The 17,430-nt window shown below is 43.1% G+C and overlaps 1 protein-coding gene and 1 long non-coding RNA gene across 3 annotated transcripts in view; one reads left to right on the forward strand and one right to left on the reverse strand.

Moving 5' to 3' along the window:
* Positions 1-234: 234 nt before the first annotated feature.
* On the reverse strand, positions 235-16,148 carry LOC138755479 (uncharacterized). The gene is made up of 3 exons (XR_011352323.1): positions 15,332-16,148; positions 12,158-12,668; positions 235-530 (listed from the first exon to the last, which is right to left on the reverse strand). It is a non-coding gene; the product is annotated as an uncharacterized lncRNA (long non-coding RNA).
* Positions 15,614-17,430, forward strand: part of tcea1 (transcription elongation factor A (SII), 1) — a 77,364-nt gene continuing 75,547 nt past the window's right edge. The window contains exon 1 of one of the 2 annotated variants that reach the window (XM_069921487.1): positions 15,614-15,913. In XM_069921487.1, the coding sequence (XP_069777588.1) occupies positions 15,839-15,913 (75 nt within the window). In that variant the 5' untranslated portion in view covers positions 15,614-15,838. The remainder of the gene's footprint in view (positions 15,914-17,430) is intronic. The other variant, XM_069921488.1, reaches the window with a different exon arrangement.

The following is a 17,430-nucleotide window of genomic DNA, read 5'->3' on the forward strand; positions in this document are numbered from 1 at the left end:
TGTGATTAAATTTGGGTTAGTTTCCATGAAGTTTACCAATCCAGAGATCCAAGTTCAAACCATGACAAATGTGGATTTCAGTTTATATGCATTTTTTTTAAAATAATCCTTTGTATTGATCACAAAATAAATTATTATGGTTTAAAATCCATCTTGTAGCGGCTACTACGGTAGAGCTACTAAAGAAATACAAACACACGCCAGAGCAAACTCAAGACTGATTTATTCAGGGTTTACAGGCTTCTTTTATATACTGTGTGTCCCGGGTTCCACGAGACAAGGTGGGACATCTCTATGAGATTGCTGCCAATCCACAGGACCAGCAGGTTTAAATCTAGCCTTGTAAGTGTCCCGTGCTTTCTGGAAGGAGAGTCAATAGCTCAATGTGCCGTTCCTCAGCACTCAGTATACCTTGATCTTAGCATGTCCTTCATCAGGGAAATCTGCCATTTTTTCCTTGGTTTGGCCAATATGTGACTGTCCATCTAAACATTTTCATCTTGAATGCATTCTGATGTTGCCCAACAAACCTAAGAAGTGACAAAACAGTCTTGAAAAGCAAAAGTTGTGTTTTACTCTGTTGTCAGAATACAGCAAAATAAAACTGCAAAAGCTAGAATCATGAGTAAACAAACAATAGCATCAATGGCTAGAAATGATAAGTTGATGTTTTCAATTGGGACTGTTCTTGCTGGAATTTATAATTTATAAAATTTATAATTTATAAAATTATGAAAAGCATAAATGAGATAGAGATAAGTAAGATGTTTCCATTTGTGGAGGAGCCTCAAGATTCAGGGTAGTAGATTTAGGACAGATGAGAAGGAACTGCTTTTCCCAGTGTAATGGAATATATATAGGGAGAATTTGGTAAAATAGAGTAGGTTACATACATCTACACACAGATGAAACAGATTAAAACAGATAATTTGAAATTCTGAAGAATTCATATTGGACTTTACAGAAACTATGGAGAATGCTATTCACATTTCACAAGTAGGTGCTAATTGAAATGACAAAATTAATAGACTATTGTTTGGACTGGAGACACTTTGGCTATTTACAAAGCTTCTGACCTTTCTACAAAGTGCTCACAGAAAGGTCACACCTGGGTTTTTACCTAAGATAACAGCTTGACCAAGAAGGATACATAGTAAGGGAATTAAGGTTATGCAGAAAAGACAGGCTCATCTCCACCCACCCATCATCAGATCAGCTATGATCTCATTTCATAGCAGACCAGGCTTGACTCCTGCTGCTGCTACTTGGGTTCAACCCTTTATCAAAATTAAGATGGTGTGGTGGGCCAAGTGGCTGTACATTTAGACGGGCTGAATCACTGCCCCAGTCCAACTCAAAATGGCATGGGTCCTCCTTCAATCCCAAGAAGCCCGTGGTGTACACCACATGTTGCCCGGGAATTTCCTGCTTCCAGGTGGTGCAGCGCTGGCCAGAGTGATGCACTGATGTCACTTTCGGAAGCTGGTGCACGCCACCAGAAGTGGATGTTCCCCTGTGCGCAGCGCAAGGAATTCAAACAAAGTTAGTTTCTAGTTCACCCTTGCACAGTGTGGACATCTCTTTATTCCATAGTACTGCTACAGCAGACACCACAGTGGTGACCTCAATGGTTCCAACATTTTTTGAACCCAACTCTTATCGCGATAGGATACAGGATAGTGCTACAACTACAGTCACCACTGTTGTGACCAATGCGGTGGGTGTGCATTTGCTGCCCTTCTAGGCAAACCAGCCCAGGAATTGGCTGAAACTGACAAAGTCACAGTTCCACATCAGAGATATTGTCTCAGAGAACACTAAGTTCTAGCACATTGTGTTACAAGATCAAACCAGCAACCACAAAGAAGGCATATCACACAAGGGTAAAGATGAACAATTACTTTATTTAAAAAAATTCTCCTTCAAACTTTAATTCAAAATCCCCTTTTATAACAATGCCCACTGGTTACCATGCAAATTTCTATAACAGTGTAAAATTAATAAATTCCCCAACCTAAATATAACATATGCAATTAAAGTCAAAGTTAGATTTCCAACCAGCCCATAGAAAAACTTAAGACATAAAACAAACACAAAACACACAAGACTCACAAAACTTCAATCTCAACTGAAGCAAAGATCATAAACAAATTTCAGTTTGTTTGGTAAACTGAAGCCAAAAGATCTGAGAGAGAGAGAGAGACAGACAGACAGACAGACAGACAGAAAGAGAGACAGAGAGAACAAAATTCAAAGTTGTCTTCTTGCGATGCTTGCAGAGAGAGGAAAAATTGGTTTGGTCCGGATCCTTCTGGCTGTTTTCAGAATGTTCATCCCTTTTTGAAATCCCAACATTCTAAACTGTCTTCCAGACAATGACTCATGTTTTGTGCTTCTTCCACTCCACAGCAACCCCAGTGGTGGTTTATTGTCCAAGTCCAGAAATTTTTAGATCATTTTCTGCACATGCTCAGTCGGTCTCCAACTCTCTCAGCAGTCCACCTTCACCTTGGCTCTTAAAAGGCAAACTGTCACTTTTTTAAACATAAAACCACACAACACATAGGTCAATATACAACACAGAACTCTAACACCTCCCCTGCTAAATAAAATGGTCCACAAGAACAATTTTTTAACAATTAATGAAAGTATTACATAAATAAAATAAACACTTTTTTTACAGTAAGTATGTGATTAGATTCATATCATTAACATCTGGACAAACAATCTGCTATTGTTATCTGTCCCCTTTATGTGTGTAATAATTAAATCATACTCTTGTAGCATTAAGCTCCAGTTCAATAACCATCTGTTCTTATTTTTCATTTAGACAGAAAAACGAATGGATTATGATCAGCATATAATATTAACAGTTTTTGAGCAGTACAAATATACACGTCAAAATGTTGCAATGCTACAACAAGCGCTAATAACTCCTTCTCAATGGTTGAATAATTTTGTTGATGGTTATTAAACTTTATAGAGAAGCACGAAATAGGATGTTCGACTCCATCACCATCCTTCTTCTGTAACAGTACAGCACCAACCGCTTCGTCACTGGCGTCATCGGCTAAAGAGAATGGCTTTTCAAAGTTATGAGACACAAGTACAGGCTGATGGCATAAAATGGCCTTTAACTTCAGAAATGCTTCCTGGCATGCATCTGACCAGATAATTTTTTCTTTCTTTCCAAGTAGTTTTGTTAATGGGAGTGCAATTACTGCAAAGTTTTTACAAAATCTATGATAGTAGTCAATCATACCTAGAAATCTCCGAAGAGCTTTCTTATTACCGGGGATAGGGAACACAGCGATAGCCAATATTTTTGCTCTAACTGGTGCCACCTGTCCCTGTCCTACCGCATAACCGAGATAAATTACAGTGGCATGTCCAAACTCACTCTTGTGCAAATTCACTGTGAGGTGTGGTTCCACCAGCCTCTGAATTAACTGTTCTAATTCAAGCATGTGTTCTTCCCATGTATCTGTACTAATTACTAAATCATCAATTATAGGCTCCTGTGTACTCTAATCCCTGAATTACTGCATTAATCATTCTCTGAAATGTGCCAGGTGCATTTTTCAACCCAAAAGGCATAACATTATACTCATACAATCCCGAAGGTGAAACAAATGCAGAAATCTCCCTGCCTTTCTCTGTCAAAGGAACACACCAGTATCCTTTTAAGAGATCAATCTTTGTAAGAAACTTAGCCTTCCCCACCATATCTATACAATCATCTATTCTGGGAATAGGGAATGCATCAGCCTTTGTCACCATGTTTACTTTTTGATAATCTGTACAAAATCTAATTGAGCAATCTGGCTTAGTCACCAGAACACAGGGTGAACACCAATTTGAACCTGATTTTTCGATGATGTCATTTTTGAGCATATAATCTACCTCTTGATCCAACATTCTGCTCTTTTCCTGATGAACTTAGTAAGGATGCTGCTTAATAGGCTTAACATCACTGACCTCCACATCAATGACAAGCCACAGTAATTCTTCTTCGAACATCTGGGAATATATCCATAAATTTCATAAGTAATGTCTTCATTTCTTCTCTTTCTGAATTAGTCAAATGCATGAACTTGGTTTCTAAGTTTTGCAAAACTATGGAATTTTTCAGCCTGGGGCTTATCACTTTCTGTGCTCCATGATTTTCCACAAAACTTATCTCCTCCTTACTTTCCTCTATAACTAGTACCTTGGTTGGAATCTTAGTCTCCTCCTCAGTCATTTTCTCAAGGTAAGGTTCAAGCATGTTCACATGACAGACCTGTGTCTCTCTTCAATGATTAGACGTCTCAATGACGTCCTGGTTAATTTTTGATTTCACCTTGTATGGTCCTGAAAACTGAGCTCTCAAATGGTTTGACTGTATTGGAAACAAAACCAATACTTTGTCGCCAGGTTTAATGTCCCTAATTTTAGCTTTTAGATCGTACCAAATTTTCATTTTTCCCTGAGCAGTTTTAAAAATTTTCCTTGCCATCTCGCAAGCTTGATGTAATCTTTTAAAATTGAAACCATAATCCAACAGATTTGATTGTATATCATTATGTATCCACTGTTCCTTCAACAATAGTAATGGACCCCTGACTTCAAGACCAAACACCAACTCAAATGGACTAAAGCCAAGAGACTCCTGAGTTGCCTTTCTAACTGCAAACAATAACAAATGGATTCCTTTATCCAAATCCTTTTTATTTTCCACACAATAAGCCCTCATCATATTTTTCACAGTTAAATTGAACCTTTCCAAGGCCCCTTGACTTTCAGGATGATAGGCTGACAATACAATTTGATGGGTTCCCAATTCATACACCATCTGTTGAAATATTCCAGACATAAAATTACTCCCTTGGTCTCATTGAATTTCTCAAGGTAGGCCAAACAGTGTGAAAAATTTTAGCATAGCCTTAACAATCGTCTTTGCTTTAATGTTTCTCAGGGAAACCTCTGCAAACCTTGAAGCTGTGCACATGAGTGTTAACAAATGTTAAATTCCTGCTTTGGTTTTTGGCAATGGACCTACACAATCCACTATCACTTTAGAGAAGGGCTCCCTAAAAGCAGGGATGGGTTGTAAAGGTGCCACTGATGGTGCTTGATTAGGCTTGACCATCAGTTGACAAGTGTGACAGGTTCTACAAAAGTTCACAATATCCTTTCTTAATTTCAGCCAGTAAAACTGTTTCCTTATCTTTTCTACCATTTTATTCACTCCAAGATGACCTCCTAAAGGTGTACTATGATCCAACTTTAATATTTCATTCCTGTAAGTTTTGGTTATTACAACTTGCCTTATTGTTGCCCAATTTTCACTGGCAAGTATCACTTTCTCATCAATATTCCATCTTGAACAAAGTAACCTACTGGCACAGTTTCAATTTCCTGGTAAGACAAAATCTTATCTCTTATCCAAGCAAGATCAGTATCATGCTTTTGTCTGGCTATTAATTCTTCTCTTGACAACAGCAAAGCTGGATCCTTATGTTTGTCCTGAATGCTTGTCTCCATTATGGGATCATCACAGACTTTCTCTACCTCTACCTTTTTTCTAGACATGGCTCTAGTAATGGCACACAGAAGGTAGATTTCCAAATCCTTTTTGGACTCATAAACCAATGGCTTACTTGTGAGTTTCACCACAGGTATGACTTTACCCTCTGTTAAATAATTCTCTAAAAAAAGAGAAACTCCATCCATCAGCAGACGATCTTATCTCTGTCGTAACCGGGCCATTAGCTAAGTCGAATTTCATCACTATTCAATGCAAAGATATAGGCGCTGCTTCACCACCAATGCCTTTAATTAAATTCACATCTCCAGCATCGGCCTCCTCACCAAAATTCAAAACGTTGCTTAATACAAGCGAATGGGCTGCTCCAGTATCCCGCAGGATTTTAAATTGTACTTGATTGGATCCCTCTTTAACCAAAATGAAACCTTCAGTCATGAATGGTTTAAAAATATCCCTAACTTTCTCACTCTGAACACAGACAGTTGATACCAACCCTTTCCCTTTTTTCCTTTTCAGTACAGGACAATTTGCTATTAATTGCCCTGCCTTCTTAGATTAAAGGCAAATAACACTCGAAAAATTTTCCTTCACCCATTTCTCTTCCTCTCTTCATTTAACTTCACTTCTAGATTTTCTTTCCACTCTACTTGGATTATCAGCACTATTCCTTTGAAAGGTTTTCCCTGGTTTCCATTTTGACTTGTGGGTTAAAGCATATTCCTCTGCATATTTAGCCAATTCTTGCTAAGTTTTAATATTTTTCTCTGCCAAGTACATTTGAATATCATCAGGAACACAATTTTTAATCTCTTCATTCTGAATGATTTCCCTCAATAAATCAAAGTTATTTTCTACTTTCATTGCGGCACACAACTGATCAAAACACACAACCTTCCTATAAGCAAAATCCAGGTAAGATTGGGTTGCTGTTTTTTTTAAACTCCTGAACTTTTGTCTATAAGCCTCTGGGACTAGTTCATAAGATCAGAGTATCGCCTGCTTTACAAATTCGTAATCAGCTGCTTGTTGTACAGTGAAACATGAGTACACCTGTTGGGCTTTCCCTTTAAGAACACTTTGTAGCAGGAGTGACCACTGGTCTGGTGGCCATTTTACATTTACAGCTACTTTCTCAAAATGCTGAAGGTACAGAACTATTTCAACTTCCTCAAATGGAGGAACTAACCTTACTTCTCTACTGACCAGAAAATCTCCTCCTGACCAGCACATGGGTTTTGGGCTTCTCCCTCTCCTTGGGTTAGAGTCAGCTTTAATTTAGCTAGTTCTAGCTCATGCTTCCGTTCTTTCTCTCGCTCTCTCTCCTCCATTTCTGCCTGCCTTGCTGCTTCCCAGTCGGCTTTCCTTTCTGCCTCTCTTTTTACCTCTCTCTTCTCCATTTCTGCCTGCCTTACTGCTTCCCGTTCGGCTTTCCTTTCTGCCTCTCTTTTTTCCTCTCTCTCTTCCCTTTCTGCCTTCCTTATTGCTTCCCGTTCGGCTTTCCTTTCTGCCTCTCCTTTTTCCACTCTCTCTTCCCTTTATGCCTGCCTTACTGCTTCAGTTCAGCATTCCTTTCTTCCTCTCTTTTTTTTTCCTCTAACTCTAGTTTTTTCAAAGCCAACTTTATTTCCTCTGAAGTTTTCTCCTTTGGAAACTGTTCTAATGCAGCTTCTTCAAATACCCCCTTTCTACATAGTGCTTAACAATCTTTTGGGCAATTTCCTTTTTTTTCATCCCAGTTCTTACTGTAAGAAGTTTTAACTTGCCAACTATAACCATCAGTTCTGACTTTTTGGCCATTTTTAAATTAACCACTGAAGGGTTCGCTATGAACTGGTCAGTATTCATAGTTGCTGGTTTTTCTGCTAGTGATTTATACACTCATCATTTATTTTTAATTTCAAGCTGGAGGGTGAGTCAAACTCAGATGATTGATAACTTTTTTTCTTCTTTGGCTTGGCTTCGTGGACGAAGATTTATGGAGGGGTAATGTCCACGTCTGCTGCAGGCTCGTTGGTGGCCGACAAGTCCGATGCTGGATAGGCAGACACGGTTGCAGTGGTTGCAAGGGAAAATTGGTTGGTTGGGGTTGGGTGTTGGTTTTTTCCTCCTTTGTCTTTTGTCAGTGAGGTGGGCTCTGCGGTCTTCTTCAAAGGAGGTTGCTGCCCGCCGAACTGTGAGGAGCCAAGATGCACGGTTTGAGGCGATATCAGCCCACTGGCGGTGGTCAATGTGGCAGGCACCAAGAGATTTCTTTAGGCAGTCCTTGTACCTCTTCTTTGGTGCACCTCTGTCTCGGTGGCCAGTGGAGAGCTCGCCATATAACACGATCTTGGGAAGGCAATGGTCCTCCATTCTGGAGACGTGACCTACCCAGCGCAGTTGGATCTTCAGCAGCGTGGATTCGATGCTGTCGGCCTCTGCCATCTCGAGTACTTCGATGTTGGTGATGAAGTCACTCCAATAAATGTTGAGGATGGAGCGGAGACAACACTGGTGGAAGCGTTCTAGGAGCCGTAGGTGATGCCGATAGAGGACCGGTTTGATCCCAGATGATATCCCCAAATTATGTTACAAGATCAAATAAGCAACCACAAAGAAGGCATATCACACAGGGATAAAGATTACTTTATTAACAAAAATTCACCTTCAAACTTTAATTCAAAAATCCCCCCTTTTATAACAATGCCCACTGGTTATTATGCAAATTTCTATAACAATGTAAAACTAATAAATTCCCCAGTCTAAATATAACAAATGCAATTAAAATCTAAGTTATATTTCCAACTAGCCCATAGAAAAACTTAGACACAAAACACACAAGACTCACAAAACTTCGATCTCAACCGAAGTAAAGATTATAAACAAAATTCAGTTTGTTTGGTAAACTGAAGCCAAAAGATATTTGAGAGACAGAGAGAGAGCACAAAATTCGAAGTTGTCTTCTTGTGTTGCTTGTGTTCTTGTGTTGCTTGCAGTGAGAGGAATAATGGCTTGGTCCGGATCCTTCTGGCTGCCTTCAGAATGTTCATCCTTTTTGCAATCCAAACTTTCTCTTTCTCTTCCCAACTTTCCAAACTGTCCTCCAGACCATGACTCATGCTCTGGGCCTTCTTCCACTCCACAGCATCCCCAGTGGTGGTTTATCGTCCAAGTCCAGAAATTTTTAGGTAATTTTCTGCACATGCTCAGTCCGTCTCCCACTCTCTCATCAGTCCACCTTCACCTTGGCTCTTAAAGGCAAACTGTCACTTTTTTAAACATAAAACCACACAACACATAGGTCAATACACAACACAGAACTCTGTAACAATTGTCAGCAACTTGGACGCTACCATCACAGCCAAAGTACGCTCCTTTGTGGAGAATCCTCCCATGGAGTGCAAGTACAAGCAATTTCAGCATTTCCTCCTCAATTCCCTGGAACTCAGCCGGCATGAGCATGCTGTTCGCATCCTAACTATGCAGGCCGGGATGATATGAACCCTTCCAAGATCATGCATGAAATGGTGGCCCCAAAGGACAAATACACAGACTGCTCCCTCCTTGAGGCCCTGTTCCTTTCTAAACTGCCAGTCCACGATTTGTCAACAGTTTTTGACATGGATTTCAGCACCCCACACCTGGTAGCCAAGGAGGCAGACAGACTTTTCTGTACCCCACAAAAGAGCTCCACCCACTATGCCCTCAGTGCCACCATCTCAGCAACTATGCCGGGCCCTCCAGCAGTAGCTGTGGCCCAACCCTCCAGCAGTAGCTGTGGCCCAACTACAGTGCGACAGGTGCCCAAACAGGACAAATACAATTTCTATCACTGCAGATAGGGCCAAAATGCTCGGTGGTGCACTTCGGCCACCCCCCCCCCCCCCCCCCACCCCTGTGCTCCCATCCCACAGCCAAGCCAAACACAGCCAAACAAGCCGTTCAATTGTAGCCTCAGCAGTTGGCACTGACAAAGGTCTACTCTTCCTCAGGGACCAACAAACAAAGATGGACTTCCTAGTCGACACGGTTGCAGAGATAAGCCTCATTCCACCGACATATTTCGAATCCAAATACAACCCCAAGGGCCTCCCACTCCATCCCAAGCTATGGCACCTGCCTGGTCACAATCCACGCCGCGGACACTATTTTCCAGTGGAAGTGCACAATTGTGGCCAAGGGACAGGCCCTACTCACAGCAGATTTCTACCCAGCACAAGAATTTCTGGTGGACATGACAACTTTCTGGTTGGTGAACACTACCACTTTCAGTCGTACCCCCTCACCCTGCGGCAGCACTCTTTTCTGCAGTTAGGAATCCACACTTCGGACCAAAGCAAGTATGTCCGCCTACTGACCAGGTACTTGGCCTGACTGGCACCCAATTTCCACAACGCCAAACCACCACATGGTGTGGAGCACCACATCAAAACCACCAGACCTCCAGTGCATGCACAGGCTCGGCACCTCCCACAACACAAACTCCAGCAAGCCAAGACAGAGTTTGCAATCATGGAAGAACTGAGGATGTCCACCATTCAAACAGCCCTGGGCCATTCCCACTCCACATGGTACAGAAGAACTCCAGCAGCTGGGGCCCTTGTGGTGACTACAGGCGGCTGAACAATGCTATAGTCCCAGACAGGTACGATATCCCACAAGAGGCTCCAAGAATGCAGCCCAGACATTCCAGCAGCTGATTAATGTGGTCGGTAGGGACCTCAATTTAATCTTCATGTACCTGGACGACATCTTGATTGCCAGGCCTGATGCCAGTACACACAAGACGCACCTGACTCGGCTCTTTGACAGGCTGCAGCAGTTTGGACTCATGGTGAACCCAGCCAAGTGCCAGTTTGGCCTGGAGACAATCAATTTCCTTGGATCCCACATCACCCCAGAGGGAGCCACACCACTGCCGGACAAGGTAGAGGCCATCCAGAACTTTCCCAAGCCAAGCATGATCAAAGGTCTGCAGGAGTTCTGGATGGTGAACTTTTATTATTACTTCCTGCCGGGAGCAGCCTCTCTCAATCAGCCCATTCGACCTCATCAAAGGTCAGTAATTTCTGCCCCTTAGCAGGAGGTCTATCTCTACTGTGTGACCTATCCACAGGTTTCCCCACACCCATCCTACCCTTGACCTGGCAATGTCAGTTGTTCGTCCAGATACATGGCCTGTCCCACCCCTCCATAAGGTCCATGGTCTCCCTGATGTCTGACCAGTTCGTGTGGCACAGCCTCCTCCATGACATGACCCTGTGGGCTAAAACCTGTTTGCAGTGCCAACATGCCAAGGTTCACAGACACATCAAAGCCCCACTCCAGACTTTCAAGCCAGCACAGTGCCGATTTGAGCATGTGCACATGGACATTGTCAGCCCACTCCCCGTTAGCCAAGATATGCAGTTATCTGTTCACAACAATCAACCATTTTATCCATTGCCTGGAAGCCATACCCTACCCACATGTGATACAGAGATTTGTGCCAGAGCCTTTCTATCCACTTGAGTCACACGTTTCGGAGAGCCGAACCACAGTTCATTCCTCGCTCTGGGATAACCCAACCAAGTTCTACGGCAGCCAGTTGCACCACACCATGGCCTACTACCCTCAGGCAAACAGCCTGGTTGAGCGTTTCCACCACCACCTGAAGGCAGCCCTGAAAGCTCGACTGCAAGGCCTGAAAAGGATGGATGAACTTCCATGGGTGTTCTGATGTGTACAGTACCGAAGGAAGACCTAACAGCCTCCTCCGCCGATGGTATATGGTTTCTCACTTACCATCCCCAGGGACTTCACTTCAACCACCCCAGCCCACAGTCCAGCACCCTATACGTCCTCCAGAGATTGAAGGTGCAAGCGGGTAAACAAGCGCCATGGCCAAGGCTCTCCACCCTGCCACATCCCCGCAAACCTACTGATTAGTTCTTCATGTGGAGAGGACAGCAAGGAACACCCCCTACAGTGTCCCTATGAAGGCCCATTCAAAGTGTTGCAGCGGGACACAATGTTTTTACACTGGACATTGGCAGACAATGAAACAGGTTCACTATTGACAACCTCAAGGTAGTGCACCTGGACTTAGGCCTGCCAGCCACGGACCCCCAGGTCAGGTGCAGAGGCTGCCAGCCCAGAGACTACAGTAACTGGCTCAAAGGCAGGGAGCAATTTGGTGGAGGGTGGTGGTGTAGCAGCCAAGCAACCACACAGATAGACAGGCCGAATCGCCGCCCCAGTTGTCTGACTCAAAATGGCATGGGTCCGCCTTCACTCTCGAGGAGAAGCCCATTGTGGATGCCACATGTTGCCCAGGGGAACTCCCCGCTTCTGGGTGGCGCAGGGAATGATGCTGCAATCCACTGATGTCATTTCCAGAGTTGGCGCACGCATCACTGGAAGTGGGTGTTCACCCTCACATCTCTTTATTCCGTAGCGCTACCGTAGCAGACACCACAATAGAACAGGTAAAATTACATAAAGGGAAAAAGAAGCTGAGGGAGGGGCCCAGGTATCATGGAGTATAGGATAGAAACAGTGGTTCTTAACCGTTTCTGGTCTAAGGCCCACCTGGCTTCTGGCCTAACATGCTATCTTTATCTAAAGTATGTAACATTTTTAAAGAGCATAAAAACATTGCAAGCTTACACATATCATATAAACTCTCCATCAAAATCAAAGCTTAAGCCACTTTTGAGGAGCCCCTTGTTCATGAAGTTTCTTCATCAGTTTCCACATCCTTGGTTCTGTTGGAGATAATACACTTTGTAGATCTTCCTCCACTTCATTGTGGTTTCATGCCTTTGTCTTCAACTGCAGGAAAGTTCAAAAAGCCTGATTCACAACGACAAGTGGTCATGAAGGGTAGGACCTTCTGAAGACACTTCTTTGTAATGTTGGGGTAACTGTGATTTTTGCCCAAAACTCAGATGGATTGTCTCAGATACATCTCTGCATCCAGAATCATTTTGAAGGTCAATGAGTTTGTTTTGGAGATTATCATGGATTTTGTTGACTTTAACAGGAAAGGAGTTTCTCACCAGCACCAGTCCTTTTCAGCTGGGAAGTCGTGCGGGAAGTCGTGCAGGAATTATTTTCAAAGGCAGCTGAGATGTGACACAACTTCCTTTGCAACATCAGCATCCATTAACAGCTACTGCTGAAAAAGATTCAAACGTGGTAAAGTTCCTTACCTCAGGCTTTCCAATTTTCAAGCTTTTGTAAATATATTGAGAACATCAACAAACTGGATAATAGTTTCATCCTTGTAGCCTGAAATTTGATGTGTTCAGTTGATCAAAAATAACCACAAGGGGTGAAACACAGGATTTTGCTGACACCATGGTTAAGTGAAAAAACATACAAATACTGGACAAACTCAGCAGGTCAAACAGTGCCTTTAAGTAGAAAAGGTAAAGATACATCATGAATGTTTCAGGCTTGTATCCGTGCTTGCTATGCAAATCACATGAAGCTGAAACAAAATACTCCCCAGAATTAACTTCAAATTTTTCAATCATCTGAGGCAAGTATATCACCATAAATTTAAGGAGACTGGATTAAAATCAATCAGCAAAAAATATTAGGATATATAGTAAAGCTAATTTTGCACTATGTATCATTCTCTAGCATTTGAATCCTATCCATGCAGGGTTTCTTCCTCCTCAAACTCAAATGAAGAAAGGTTTCAACGAAAGACTGATTGTGATTATAAGGCATTATTGTTTCTCAACCTCCATTAAAAAAAAATCATCTAACTACACTGCTCCAAATGTTTCTTGGATTGCTCTAATCCTGTTCCAGTCTTGGCTATATCGTCATATTCAAGCAGTTACTGTGGGGCTTTTATTCTAGCCCTTCTACAGTTCCCTCCTGACATTTTGCTTTACTAGTCTGTGAATATGAACAGGGCATCTGTCCAATGAATAAAATGGAGACAACATCCTAAATATCTTATGAGTATCTCTAGCCCATGATTGCTAAAAGTTAAGGAGGAGTCTCTGGGTTAATACTGAGAATGGTCTACTCTACACCATGTGTCAGAAGTACCTGTAAGCCCTGCATAAATGGTGGAAAGAGAGCTTACAAACACAGACTACCTTCCCCCTAATTCATTTCTTTGTCCATCTATTGATAAGGCTGAAGTTCCCACAACGACCACCTCACAACCCACAAAATCCTGAAAAAACAAAGTTCTGAATTCAAGGAATGGGAATTCAAGAAGAACGAAGAGTAGGAAAATGAAAGCAAGTTTATTGACATGTGCATTGTACAATATACAGAGGCACCAAAATTCTTACTTGTTGTAGATGAACAGGCATTTTATAAAATAACTAAAATGATATACTGAATTGAATTAAAAAGAGAATATATTTACAGTTAATACATTAATATAATACTTTAAATGTAGATCTGGTCACCACACTATATGAAAGATGACATTAAGCTAGAGATGGTCCAGAAAGGATTCACAAGGCTGTTGCCCAGATTGGAAGGCTTGAGTTCTAGGGAAAGATTGGATAGGCAGGGTCCATTTTTTCCAGGAGCAAAGGAGTCTGAGAGGTGCCATGATAAAGGTACATAAAATTATGAAAGGCATAGATAGGGTAGACAAACTTCATCTGTTTCACATGGTAGGAGTACTTAAAGCTTGGGGGCATCGATTAAGGTGAGACAGGGAGTTTAAAGGGGATCTAAGAGAGATTATTCAAACAGAGCATTTGGTATGTGGAATGAACTGCCAAAGAAGGTGGTGACATTTAGGATAAACAAGAAGTTTGAAGATCCTCGGGTCTAAAGCAGTACATAAAAGTGCTTGAGAAAGTGCTTTGGGTGCATGTTTTGTGTAGCAGTTAGCGCAACCATGTTACAGCCCCAGCGATCAGGACCGGGGTTCAAATCCCGCATTGTCTGTAAGGAGTTTGTATGTTCTCCCCATGTCTTTGTGGGTTTTTCCCAGGAGCTCCAGTTTCCTTCCACCCTCCAAGACATTCCAGGGGCTGTAGGTCAATTGGGTATAATTGGGCAGCACAAGCTCGTGGGCCAAAAGGGATATATGTCTAAATTTAAACATAAATTAAAATTTTAAATTTAAACTATTCAGGTCATGTAACATCCATAGAAAACAATAAGCAGTCAGCATTTCGAGCCTGTTCTTTGAATATATATGAAGTGGGGGGGGGGGGAGAGAAGAGGAGTGCAGGCTAGTACGCGATAGATGGGAGAAGGAGCTCAAAGGTCACCAGGAGGGGGTCAGACAGCTAAGAAAGATGATCTCTTCAGAGAAAGGAAGGGTAGGGGCTGGGGAAGAGAGTGAGAGGGATGAGGGAAAGAGAGATGACACGAGGAGGGGGGGGGGTTACTGGAAATTGGAAGTCGATAGTGACGCCTTCAAGTAGTAGGCTGTTGAAACAGGAGGTCAGGTGTCGTGCCTTATGACAGCCAAAAGTTGAAGTTGATCATGTGTATTAAGATAAAGGTTCCATTATTGTCATATAATACTAAATTTAGAATGTAGCATAGATTAATCGATCATATTACATTTTAATGTATTATTGCACGACAATAAAAGGAACCTTTCTACCTTTAAACATGATCTCCTTTTCAAGAAGTGGAGGAGCAAAATGAAAACTATATCAAGGACACTGTTTGACCTGCTGAGTTTCTCCAGCACGGTGTCTGCAGACTTTCGTGATTTACTTATTGAAATTCGCAAAAAAATATTTAGGGAAAAAAATAGCTTTGCTGACCAATTTCATGTCAGCTTGAAATCGTAAGTCGAACATACATTAGCCCATGGCTACATTTCCCCATGTTACATACTTCTAGATGTGCACTTCAGCCACAGGTCAACATGAGGTAAATACAAGCAACACAAAAGGTCACCCTAAAACGAGTCGACCAGGACTTGCTTCATTTTAACGAAATGTTTAACTTGTGCTCTGGAAATGATGCTGTTCAACCTATTAGTATTCAGTTCCAAATCCTTGTGGGGGGGCCATGAACAACATGACAGCGTAGTCACAATTTCTTCCTCCATCGATAATCCGTCAGGTGACAAGAGGAAACAGAAACATTAAAAGTTTCGAAACCCACACAAAAGAAAACACCTTCAAGCAGAGCTCAGAGAACAAAAATGGCCCGCCATTTCGATTAGTTGTGGCTGTCCAGATCGCTTCCTTTATTGACATGATTGCCGTTCCACTGCTTTGGGCTTCCTCGCCGTGAGTGATTCGCGCCCGTGGCAGCGGATGCGAGGAGCGGCGGCTGGAAAATTTGTTGAGAAGGCGTTCGTTTGAGTCGGTGCCAAACCGACCGGGGGAGGGGGGGATGAGTAAAAAGGAGGAAGACGATGTCGTTCGAATTGCGAAAAAGATCGATAAGATGGTGTCGAAGAAGAACACGGTGAGTGGGGTCGAGGCCATTAACGGTCACCGAGCGCCGGGCCCGGCGCGCGCCCCGCGCTCTCCCTCACGCAATCGGCCGGACGCCTCGGGCCCGCGCGCCGGGAGGGTTCCCGAGCCAGCCGGGCCGTTCCAGGCGTTGCACGTTTTCCTGGCAGCCATCGGGCTCCGAGCTCTGGCCCTGGCGTTCACACGAACTCCTCCGTTTGAGAACGCGGGAGCAATGCGCCTCTCAACTCGGCTCATTCCATGCCCCGACCCCCCCCCCCCCCCCCCACGTGTTCATCATCTGCACCATGGACCAAAATGAGGAGGCCCGATCCCCTTTATTGGGGGATCAAATGCTGAGTTTCTCCAGCATTTGGGGGTTCCCCCCCCCCCCCCCCCCCACTTAACCACGGTGTCAACAGAATCCTTCTGTACATTGCCAAGTTGTTAAACGAGTGGTCCTTTACAAATAGTAATTTGGAAGCACAAAGGCCAAGGTTAGAGTGTTTGTGTTTCTTTTATGTGGTTTGGTGGTGAAAAATCGTTTGCTGACAGAAAGGACCCACTGGATATCTTGAAAATGACTTGCAACAACTGAACTCGGTCTTTGCCTCTGCAGAGCAGCAGCAGGTGGAACAAAGAGGAGGAGATGACAAAGTGGATACGGAGACCTCAGAGCGTGCTGCTTAGGGGTTCAATAAGCAATCTGCTGGAGGAATCCAGCATTCGTGTGAGAAAAAGAATAGTTGATGTTGCGTATTGGAACTCTTCATCACCCTTCATCCAGAATTTGCAGTCTTGTCTTCTATTAGTTCAGTTGCAGGAGTTCCCGCTCTGCTAACCTAAACTGATAGTCTGACTTACAGTCAGATCAAGTTATTCACTCTTTTTTAGGCTTTGAGTGGTAAGATATCACATAAGTGCTGGGCAGTGACCCATTTGTGTATGATTTATGTACACATACCTTATCTCTGCTTACTCAGCATGTTGCAAGTCCACAGGCAATGCTTAAACAAAAGCTTACTGAGGGATTTAAACCGTGCATTTCACATCCACTAGGGACCAAATGTAGAACTGGCCAAGCCATGCAAGTGTTATAACCACAAGAATAGGCTGCTCTGCTCACTTTACACCCACGACTATAGAGCTGATTGTTGACTTCAGCTGCTGCTCCTCCAAAGGCAGCATTCCCAGTAGGTGTACTCAATAGTGGGGAGGGTTTTGCCTGTGATGTCCTGGGCTGTGTCCACTACCTTTTGGAGGACTTTATGCTCCGGGGTATCAGTGTTCCCATACCAGACCATAATGCACACACCTCTGTAGAAATTTGCCAGGGTTTATGCTATACCAAACCTCCGCAAGCTCCTGAGGAAGTAGAGGCACTGACGGGCTTTCTACACAATGCCATTAGTGTGTTAAGTCCAGGAAAGATCCTCCAAGATAGTGGCTCCCAAGAACTTAAATTTGCTCACCCTCGCCACCTCTGATCCCCCAATCATCACTGGATTGTCTGCCTCTGGCTTTCCTTTC

Source organism: Narcine bancroftii, chromosome 2 (assembly GCF_036971445.1).
Source record: "Narcine bancroftii isolate sNarBan1 chromosome 2, sNarBan1.hap1, whole genome shotgun sequence".
NCBI classification, from domain to species: Eukaryota; Metazoa; Chordata; class Chondrichthyes; order Torpediniformes; family Narcinidae; genus Narcine; species Narcine bancroftii.